Raw genomic sequence first — 11,857 nt, 5'->3', positions numbered from 1 at the left:
TACGGAAATATCTGAGTGTTGTAAAGGATATTTTCTTGATCGAAATTTCAAATATATTCTCGAACGTGTTTACGTTAAAGGTAATATTCGGTTATTTTCCCCAAAGTTCCTCTTTTTTCTCCATTTTTGTCATGAAATTTGGCTTCAACTATCTATCAATACTTCGGCTTGGATTATTTTGCTCTAAAGTCTTCCACTGTTTATACCGAAAGTGCGATGTTGTAGGTCGGAACCTCGAGATGAGTTTTTTCTTCAAACATCATTTATTTTTTATCAAACTAGAAAAGCCCGAAATTTCGACGTTTTTGTCTCGAAATGAGGTATATGAAACTTAAGTTGATATTTTCTTTTGACTGACAATCAGTTTGCGAATTCAAAGATCCAGCTGAATAAGCAAGCAATGTTATGGAATCCATCCCTAGTTAGAAATGCGAGGGTGGTGGGGTGTCAGTAGCTTACTCCTACTTTTCAGTAACACTTTCCTGGCGATGAAATAGATCTGGACTACATGTTGGCCTGTATGTTGGAAGCTTTCCGACAATTATATCCCTGCATAATTACAGCCTCGAATCGTGGGCTCTGACCAATTTGTAGGCTACATTGCTTTTTGCAACTTATCTATCATATTTCTGTTCATAAATTGAAGGCTTACGTATACGTTTTACATTCTTTAAGAATGATCTGCCATTATGATTATATTATATATGGCACCATCATATACGTATGGAGATGACACTCAATTCCATTAAGGTGACAAATTTCCTCGTTTTTACAAGCGCACCCTGTGTGGAGGAGGGGTTTTTTGTACAGCACGTATGAGCTTTGATGGAATGTTGGCAACTTCAGAGCGGATATCAATATAGCGTAAAGCTATATCAATATTAAAAATGCACCAAATATTTCACGAACTGACGAGCGAGTAAACGAGAAATTGTGAAACATGTAAAACTAAAAAATAGTAATGCTAAACATCATTTCCCTATCAGTATTTATTCTGTATATATTAAACCTTTTTACATGAGATTTTACGTTATGGTTCACCTTAAACAGTTTCACTCAAATAAAATAAACAATACTGGAATTATGTCCTCTTATGTCCCCTTAATATTTATATTGAAATATTCAAAACCTTTCTTGGTGTCTATTTATCCCTAATGATTCGACCCTGCATTGTTCCCAACAAAATATGGTGAAAATGGTACCAACCCATTCATTCATGTTGCTATATTTTTTTGTTGAAAATAGCAAGCGACCTCACTCTGTCCTCCAACGTTTGGATCCCGACTATCCAAGATTTTATTCAGGTGACGACAGTCAAGATCAGAGTTCAATCGGTCAGCAGCATCGATCCGGTTATAGAGAGGACTGCTCCTTATGATGTCACCAATAAACACTGCACAGGGAAACGTTTGTATTTCTATTTGCCTTCAACTCTTATACGGTAATTGCAAGTTGAAAATTAACTGCCCAATATATAATTGTCTTCAAATATTGGGGAACTGGAAATTAACGATATTCAGCATTACTCCCAAATATGATAGAATAATATATAATGGTCACTCTCAGAATTCAGCTGTAGCATTGCAATAACAAATTGAAAAAAAAAATCATTATTGTGACGTTTAGCTAGCTAATTAAACACATTTCAATATCATGGAATAATGCAGAAATATAGTTATCAAAGTTTCTGCTACCCTTGGAATAATTCAACAGCGACCTTGTCTTGCTGAATATGAGACTGTTCCAAGCTTCCCTTCTTGAGATACCGTGTTTACAAGGTTTTCACAATTTGACTGCTAGTGACACCAAATGAAATTTGCCTACACAAAAAACAATAGGGATCTACAACTCAGTGTGTCACAACTACAAACTCAATACTGTATGACACTGGTGTAAGCTCCCCTTCATTAGAGTATGGAAATTTGTCGCCATGCACATAAAATATCAAAAATTTAAGGTTACAATCCGAATACAGATAAAAATAGAAAGTTGAAAAGGTAAAATCACCAATTCATCAACAATATACATACATGAGAGATCAATGTACACATGTTTATACACATACATATATTATACATAAAAATATATACACATATACATATATATACACACATATATATACATATATATATATATATATATAAATATATATATATATATATATAGAGTTGGTTGGTTGGCGTCTATCTTGGCGCAGAGTGCTCTATGTCCAGTAGACAGAGCGGAATATATGTTGATACTAGTTGGGACTAGTGGAACACTAGTAGTTGTAACTCGGAGTTTCACGCGTAATAGCGATCGTCAGACAACCGAGAGTTGTCCGATGATCGCTATAACGTGTGAAACTCCGAGTCACAACTACTAGTGTTCCACTACTCCCAACTAGTATCAACATATATATATATATATATATATATTTCCTGTACCTACAATGATGTGGCACGTTACTGTGCCCAGTTTTATGGTTATTTATATATTTATGTTCTTTATTGTGGTTTAAAACCCTGTCTTATATCATATTTTTTCTTTGTTTGCTGTTGTTATTACTTTAAGGTTTTCTAAAGTTTGGTAATTTTATATTCCAGGTATTGGTTCTTTTGTACAGTGCTCTTGAGCATGTTTTATTTCATGATAACAGCACTTTAATATTTGGTATTTATTATATATTATTATTTTATATGTGGCCACTTATAGTATCAGCAGTTATAGAACTCAAATACTTCTTATCCACTGTTTTGATGTCATCAAAGAGGGTCGTGATGTTATTTTGAGTAAAGGACCCCTCATTAATATTATAAACACCAACCTGATTGGATTCACAAACCGAACCTATCTTATCATGTGATAAAGCAGCACAGATACTGTACGTTTTATGTTTTCATATATTAATGTTTGTATGTCATATCCTGTTTTATTCGAGCATGCAATTACCCTCGTGGTTTAATAAAGCTGATTTAATCTAATCAGTGACAATTGGGATAAAGAGAACTCCTTTTGACTTTATCTTGTTATGACGAATGTGACGTCCTTGTCTATTTATGACTGCGATAAATGAATGGTCATCTGATAACATCCCAGAGACAATGATGTAACCAGAGCCGGAACTTTTTATACTAGCTAAAAAGAAATGCTTAGCTTTGATCGCATCAACATCAACAACAGATTCTACATTATCTGATATATCAATAGACAATATTGGTAAATCATACATTGTTATATCAGTTAAAGAATCAATTTCTGGAAAATCTTTTATTATATCCTCAACCAGAGGTTTACTCGCTGCTCTTACATCAGGAATATACTGTCCAGTGGCTATATCATTCAAGGACACATTGTTTCGTCAATCTCTAATTCTCTGTTTTCTATTTCCTTGCGTTTGGCGTCCTCTTTCTCTTTTGATTCTCTAATTTTGATTTTAATCTTTCTGTCGTAATCATCTCTTATTTTTCTAATTTTCTCTTCCATTTCTGTTTCTAATTCTTTCATTTTGTTTCGAGTACTTTCTTCAAGATCTGTTTTGAATCTGTTGAATTCTCCCTTTTCTTTCTCCTTCCTATTCTGTAACTCCCTAGTCTGATCTTCGTACTGTGATTTCCATTTTGCTTTAGTTTCAGCGACAATGGACAGAACGTCATTATTCACTCTGTTGATGTTATCAGCAATGTTGATTACAGTATCTTTACGTTTTACAAGTTCTTCCAATATCTCCTTCAAGTGTTCCCTTTCGTCGTTCGCCACTTTCCTGACGTCACGAAGTTTATGACCTTTGTGTTCATCATACGTACATGTCAAACAAACTGGGAGGTTTCCGCAAGTACAACAACACAACTGAGCCATGTGTTCTGGGTGAGTATTGCACCTAGGAGCTTCCAATAATGATGCAAGAGTTTCTTGTGTGAGATTTTTCCCCGCAAGATCATTCAGAGCTAATAAGTGTTTCTGATGTTTGGCAAATATCTTCTTGGTCAAATGAAGTTGATAACACTGAACACAAAGAAATTCTTTACATATAAAACAGTACGATGTAACCTTTAACTTCTTTTCACAGTTAAAACATTCTCTCTCTTCTTTGTTTTCAAATGCTTTCTGTAGCTGAATAAACTGCAGCATACCTTTCATATGGAAGTCAGTCTTGAATCCATCGATTCTATTGTTTGGTATTTTACAGACATCTTTACAAATGGGACATTCAAATGTCCCAGCCTGTTCTTCTAGTATAGGTTCCAGACATTGTTTACACAATCTATGCCTACACGGTAATAGTTTCGGTTCTTTAAGGAGATCCAAACAAATTGAACATTCGAAGAATGTATCTGCGATGTCTTTCCAAGGCGAAGGGCAGGCCATTTTTGTCTCGAAATTTAAGCTGGAGTAACAAATTGAGAGTAAGAAAATAAAGTAGAAAGACCTTTCATGAACTGAATGCATGTAAACTACGGTATGACGGGTATTTCTTGCCCCATATAAACACAGAAGTAGAGATACTGGTGCAACTCTTCACTGGCATGATGTTACTGTTCGGGCATAGCTGATGACAAATACGACCTCATAGACGTTTATGGTGCTGGAACGATACCAACAACAGCGCACCATGCCTTTAGTGCACTTTATCTTGATACAAGAACTAGTTGACTTGTAATGACAATACATGATGATTTGAAGTTCACTCAAACAGTCAGTTACTTCAAGGTTTAGTGAATTTGGTATCATGGCAATGATCTCGATATCTGTTATGTTTGGGATTTTTTTAAGCCCTAGTACTATCGATGGCAAAAGATATACAAAATTAACGATAATACTAATCACCTGTTATTTACTTCCCACTTAATGGTTTACCAAAATACAATGAACTAAGAAAACATGTTTGAAATTATCACCGTTTTAAATTTCAAGACTTACCTTAATATAATGTTTACCTTTTACCTTAGTCTTGTATCAACCTAGCCGAAGGTTATTTTGCTTTCGTTGCTACGAATCGGACCAAGATGGAATACATGAGAATATACTGTATGCAGTACATCGTATGTATATGTACAATGGATGTAACGCACGGAACTTATACAACTGAGTTTGGACTTTGATATCACGAGAACACCCACGCTAAACTGATATTGTTGGTATGTTATATCAAAAATAAACATTGCGCAAACTTCTTTTATATATATTTATATATATATTTATATATATTAATTTATGAGAGAACGCAAACTTTGAGTTTCTACAGGACTATCCAATCGATTCCAATAGGGGAACTTATAAGTGAAAAGTAATTCGTAATAATTGAACAAGTATTCACACGTAAAGAATAAAGCATGTACTAATGATACCATATGTATGCATGTTGTAAACTTTTAAATAGCAAGGTGATTTTATTCTTGCTTGCAAAGTTTAATAATGTTTCCGTATTGGTTTATCACAAGTGTATTAATCACGATAAAGGCCTTCAGTTACACCTAGATGTTAAATAGATTAGAAGTCTTTCTTATTTTATATCTTATTATTTATTTCTTATCACTTGTCAGATAGGGCGTTTTTTAAAATATACTTATGACTGGCATATCAATTCAGGGACCAAACAGAAGCACACTTGAAGATTTCTAGGTGTGACTCCACCCCCTTGACCCCACCGGAGCTTCGCCCATAGACCCATCAGGGGCTCTAAGGTGGGCCCCTGGACCCCTGATACAGTCTTTGCGCAAAGACGCTCATTCATTCAGTTTCATCCATGTTCAGTCATTTATGTCCTCCCCACCCAAACCCCACCCCCATCCCACTATTCAATTGTGATTAATGCCCCTGTGTAAAGGAGCTCTGAACACAATATTGTGCTAATAACATAACTCCAAAATTACCCCAACTGATTTGGGTAGTGAATCTTTTTGGGAGGGCCAGATGCGAATGAAGTACTATATAAAAGAGGGCGTGTTGTCGTTGGGTCAATGAAGATACTGTAGCTATATAGGAGGTGGTGGGCTTGCGGTCCTATAGAAAAATGAAGAAGTCATATGGTGTATTCTCAGACATGTTTAGATATAAGTACCTCTAGACGGAAGGTTGTGCTAACAATTCAACATTTCCCTGCACTGTTGAAGGTACAAGGCTGAACCTTTATGAGAAATGGAAATGGTTCGGTCGCAGATTTTCTATTGTAAATATTTAAGAACTCACCATGTGACGTCCAAAAGGCTAATTTTCTGGGGAAAACTCACAGACCCCCTACACGGGAGTCAGCTACAATGACCTCGGGGATATATTCACTCTTTTACAAGATCTTTAAACTCACCTGTAGCTATTCCAAGAAGCTTGATGCCCCTACCTAAAACAGGGCAGATAGTTATAGTCATTCCATTACTTCCTTCATGTGGCAGCTCTTAAACATTATGGTATCATATGTCATTTGATCTCGCTCTCATTAAGGTCTTATGCATTAGAACTACTGTTATCAATGACAGGAGCGATACACACAGTAAAATATTATAGTATAATTCCCTATTGTATTATGGTGTTTATTATCATGGAAGTAGTGTCACCTGTACTTTTAAACTATTCGTTCAATACCTACTGTACCATAGAACGTTATTACTGTACTCGATTCAAAGCTCGCTGTTTAACACCGGACTTAACTGCTGTACATCGGTTTTATAACCAACCACTAACCATGCACCATTCAATACTTCCGGGTTAAAATGGCCGTGCACAAGTTGCTTCAAACATTGAACACAGAGACATACCGCGGAACAGAAGTTGTTACTAACCTTGTGCTATTTGCTTTTAGTCGATAGAGTATTGAGTCCTCGTCGTAATTCAAGTTGAAATATCAGATTAAGTTGAACCCTACTTTATCCAGTTTTTGAAAATACAACAGACGGGACGCACAGTACCGATACACGTTCAAAACCAAGCGATAATAATGGAAATTCGCAGTTGCTGATTTGGGTGTCAATGTATTGAGCAATTACCTTACACCCTCCCGTAACTTGTTTAATGGTTAGTGCAGAGCCACTCACATTCCGTGCGTATGTGGCAGTAATGAGTGTCCGGGCGTCCGTAGGACACTTATTACTAGGAAATAGTGTCTCATTTGCGTGAATAGTGTCTCAGGGACACTTTCCCTTGCTTTCTACGCCACCGTGGAAAGTGTCCGGGTTCTCTTCAAAGAGCTTTAACGTGGTTCTGTTGAGTGACAAACATTTCTGGCCCTATCTACGTTCCCTTATTACTTAAAAGGAGGTAATTTACTAGCGAAGACCAGGTTGACAATGTTATATATCGGTCAGCATGCACCCTCAAAACTCGGTTAAAGTATAACTAATACTTCGAGTGTCGACTGTTGTGGGAAGAGGCGGCAAAATGTTATTATTATCATGGAGACTACACTCCAGAGGGACGCTGTCCGCTCTATTTCGATCGTCGACTGTCAGAAGGCTGCATAATGAATGTTAAACTTATCTTCCGAACTAATTAGTCATGTCTGTCTGACTCTGCTGCTTATCAATCGTTACTACCATTAGGGTAGTTGTTTGGAAGGTCGGAATTTCTAAACGTTGGAGAAAGATCAACCATGTAGGTCGAAGGTAAATGTATTTTAACCGATACGCGGCGGTGATAGTTCCCCGCCATCCGGAGCATGGAGGTCAAATCCGGGGTCAGAGCAGGGAGTTGTTATGGAAAAACTCCCTGGTCAGAGTCAATATATTTTATTCAGTACGCGGGAAATGTGGAAATCTCCCGCTCTACGTTCTAGGTGTGACATGCGTATTTGCATTCTACTGTAAAATGTATACTGCTGTTTACTCAGTGAAGTAAGCCGAATGTGCCGTCTACGTCGTTACATGTAGACTTGCCCCAAGTCTCTCGCGATTTTCTCTCCCACTGCAGCTAATAGGATTTATATGATTCTCCCCTCCTCTTCCACTGTCCACTCTCTTTATAATGACACCCTCTCAAGGCTTCTCCGACTGCACCGCCACCAAGCACGACAATTTCTCACGTTCCATATCGACCAACACGCACAGCGAGCGTATATGATACGAGCGGGCTTTTATTCTACACTCATACTATACGCCCCCGAGAGACTTGTAACGTTTGGTCTTGGTGACGTCACATTTTGAGCCGGTGGTATTCCAATATGAATATTCAACTATTTTCTGTAGCCAATGAAAAGTTTCCAATATGTAAACAGACAGTTCGAGTTCAAGTTTTTGTTTCTGTTCTGCCGAAGAAGGGCCGGCCAAATGAAAAGCGTTCAGTCCTTTATCACATAGGTATGTAACCTGATCTTTCATCAGTGATACAAGAGGTGAAATTATTATAATAATGGACCTCAGAGTAGTAACTTTACTACTACAAGTAGTACTACAACTGGCCGAATTATTCCCACTTGCACTGCTGTTGCTAGTATTACTATTATTATTACTGTTAGCAGCTCTCGTGTTACCACTACTAACGTTATTTTTCACATCGTAAATGAAATCTAATGCGATCGGCGCAGCTTGAAAAATTAGTGATTTGCCGTACCCTGTTGGTAATCCGACGAAAATGTCCCTTTTCTTTAAGAAACCAATCAACGCATCCCTTTGCTCGTCGTGAACGTTTTCTTTTGGTATTCCCAACTTCGAAGAGGCAAATTGTATGGAGTTTAAGATGAGTGCCTCGTCCATTGCATTGGATTAGACATAATTATTAGTTTACAACACTTGGTCTGTGTACGTTTGTATAGGCCTATGTACATTTATGTCCAGTATTCCGAGATCGTGCGTCGCGACGCGGTGGGGTGGACGTTCACAGCAAGATGTGAATATTTATCTTAATTAATGAATATGCAGCAACTGTCATACAATACCGAAGCTGATTGGTTTCACCGAAATTTGAGGGACGAAAACAATAAATAAGTTTAAAATGATGACGTCAACAGAACCAAAAGCGACAAGTCTCTCACGACAGGCAGCTCGATCGAACAGTACCGCTTCAGTAACAGTACGTTACGTCAACTTACGTGCGTGTGTATGTAGAAAGCACACGAACCATTTGAAACAAGTACGTGTGAGCTGAGGGCGTGTTGCAAGGAACAGTAGAAGTAGGCTGATTATAGCGGTACAATGTTATGGAGTCACTGAGACTGAGAAGGATCGGAACAGGCATTAGATGAGAGGTGGAAGAGAGAATCACGTGAGAGACTTGGGGCAAGTCTACGTTACATGTCGCAGGCCCAAAATTTCTTAGTAGCTGCATATATGCACGCACAGTAATTGCATTAATTAAGAGTTGAGACCGTTAACTTACTTAGCCCGATCTGATATTACAAGATGACTTCTCCTGACCTGGATACCGATGACGAGTAGGCCTACATTATCATTGGAAAATATCTTTCGTCAGGACTGTACCCAGTGAAAAGTCTACGATAAATCTAGAAAGATCGATAAGGGGAAGATCGAAGAGTTTTAGACTGACGGGAGATGCCGATCTAGTTTACGTCGGCCCACATGGCAACGAAGATAGGCCCTTGGCCAAAGCCCACAAAATTAAAGCTTACAAGAAGGGTTTGGCGGTAAGTGTATTATTTGTTTATTTGTATAAAACTTTTAGGAATTATTTCCACTGAAGAAAATGATTCCATAGATATGCATATAACTTGAACTAAGTGCATTGGCCATTTGGGCCTTGCAGATTATAGGTATATTTTATTATTTGTAATCACCTAAGAGTAGAACTGAAAAGTCTAAACTTTATTAGTGTTAGAGAATATCGTGATGCATAATTAGTCGGCAAGACACGAATAGTATTAGGCTACTATAGGCTAGCCTACTGTAGCCTAGGAGTAGGACTTCGAGAGTTAACCCTATTTGCAAATAATTTGCTTTATTCAAATTCAAGCCACTCCGATTGGCAATCTCTGAAATAAAGCCTACTTGGTATAATTTTTGTTACTGTCTGGTAGCTGCCAAAACTCCCAGATCAGCTGTCAGTTACATATCAGCTGTGTAGTGTGTACCCATGCTACCATGAGTATACAAGCTTTTAATTTCAATAATGATTATGTGTTTGAAATTGCAAGGTTAAAAAAAAAAGAAATCTTCAGGATAGGACTTTTCAGATTTTCTGAAAGATATGTCCTGGGATTAGTCCCCTTACTAGTTAAAACACAAGGCAGCAAGGGAGTGGGGGGGGGGGGTCCCTGCCTTGTCCATTTGGAGGATCAATTAAATTAATGAGTGTTACTTTATTATCTCATTCTTTTTAGAGGTTTTCCCATATTTTTTTAATATATTGGTGCCGGGATGTGCACAGACACTGCAGCAGGTTGAATATATGCTATAGGTAATCAGTTGGCCACCTGCCCATCACTTCATTGTCAGAAGGTTAGCTGTACGTGTTGGCTAATAATTTTTAATAAGTTTAATGGGCCTCTTTGCTGGTGATATTTTAATTGTGCAAACATGTACATGGTTATGGTATGAATATTCATTAAACATTCTTCCACAGTAATTAAGGTTGTTAATATATATGCACAAAACAATGTTGCAATTAAATTAGTGCAGGTTAAACCATGGAGCTATAAACCTGGGATTATAGCTCCATGGACCAAGTTTATATCATTTATATTAAATTTGCAATGTATTATCACATGTAGACACTGCTTGGTGATATACTGTAGTATTGCTAGAATAGTGACCAGAATGGACCTAAAAAACTAATATAGGCCTAGTGTAATCTCTTTGACAAATTTGAGGGTGGGTGAATAAATTTCTATTCAGGGGGATAGCTGGTTGTTGAGAGAAACAATTGAAAAAAGAGCAAATAAAAATGCACAACAATTTGCTTTTGTTTTATCCCACATGTTATCATGAACTTATTTGACCAAATGATAGGAGTATTTTGGTATAAGACCCTAATTTGAAAGAAAGGGATCTGAGAAGGTGGCTAAATCAATAGAAATATCAGGTTCATTTCAATTTCTGTAAGAGTCCTTGTAGGACACGAGTGGTGACAATTTCACCACCTAAGTATTATTTTCATCTGCATTTCAGCAGGAGGCACATGTACACCTGATTTTGATGGAATCTGCAATGGAAGTTGTGTAACATGTTTTTTTTTTTCAAATACCTATCCTAGCTCATAGGCCTTACATGTTAATGGAATACATATGGACCACCTTATGCGTTCAGCTTATTAATGCTAGGCCTGGGTCGAAAATACTGTTCACAAGCAGCACAGTTATCACTAAATCACTTTGTTTTTTGTCATCTAAAAGCAATATTTGTTTGCATGATTGTAACTGCAAAGTCATTCACCATATGCATATCAAGTTATATCAACCGATGCTTAAAGTTTGCATCCCTTTGTTTGCCAGTGCAAGAGTATAAGGAGTATGTGTGGAGATTGCCCAGAGAATGAAAGATCTAGCTCATTCATTTGTTCTTAAAGTTATAATTTACTAAGCATATATTAAAGATGATCATGATGGTGGTACATTCAGTAGACTTAATGACTCGCAGTACTGTCGGGAATTTTCATGTACAGCAGCCATAAACACAAATTTCGCTAAGAACACATTTTGGTATTTTTTTTTAGCTGCGTATAATTAAAGCAACAGGAAAACCTTTACATAGGACTTCATAATTATCTGATATGAATTTCAAAATGAAAGAAAACTGAATTGTGATATGAAGCAAGAATGACACATGAACATAACAGAGTTCAGTACTTGAATTGTTGTCATAAAGAAGTATCCGAGAAAATGTCCTAGGTACGTACATTCATATGCAGTTCATAACTAAAGTACCAACAGAGCCATAGCCTTTTGTCCAAAATTCATCCCCAATGAACCCATATGCTTATTTCAACATCTATTTAAGTA

At 37.1% G+C, this 11,857-nt stretch overlaps 1 protein-coding gene across 3 annotated transcripts; it reads right to left on the bottom strand.

Annotated features, from left to right (window-relative positions):
- Window positions 1-971: 971 nt before the first annotated feature.
- Window positions 972-6,915, bottom strand: LOC139966817 (E3 ubiquitin-protein ligase TRIM56-like). 3 transcript variants are annotated; one of them, XM_071970187.1, is made up of 2 exons: window positions 6,756-6,915; window positions 972-4,366 (listed from the first exon to the last, which is right to left on the bottom strand). In XM_071970187.1, exon 2 carries the CDS (start codon window positions 4,345-4,347, stop codon window positions 3,322-3,324), a length of 1,026 nt encoding a protein of 341 aa, XP_071826288.1. In that variant the 5' UTR covers window positions 4,348-4,366; window positions 6,756-6,915; the 3' UTR covers window positions 972-3,321. The 3 variants fall into 3 exon arrangements, with proteins under 3 accessions (XP_071826288.1, XP_071826289.1, XP_071826290.1); XM_071970188.1 differs by lacking the exon at window positions 6,756-6,915 and adding an exon at window positions 6,284-6,739; XM_071970189.1 differs by lacking the exon at window positions 6,756-6,915 and adding an exon at window positions 4,900-5,728.
- Between the last annotated feature and the right edge of the window lie 4,942 nt (window positions 6,916-11,857).

This window comes from Apostichopus japonicus, chromosome 4, assembly GCF_037975245.1.
Source record: "Apostichopus japonicus isolate 1M-3 chromosome 4, ASM3797524v1, whole genome shotgun sequence".
Taxonomy (NCBI): Eukaryota; Metazoa; Echinodermata; class Holothuroidea; order Aspidochirotida; family Stichopodidae; genus Apostichopus; species Apostichopus japonicus.
Note: the sequence above shows the minus strand (reverse complement) of the source record. Positions and strands in the feature narration are given on the sequence as shown.

What these genes read in the sequence shown, in the direction of transcription:
- LOC139966817 (XM_071970187.1), bottom strand. Translation starts at nt 4,347, where the DNA reads ATGGCCTGCCCTTCGCCTTGGAAAGACATCGCAGATACATTCTTCGAA.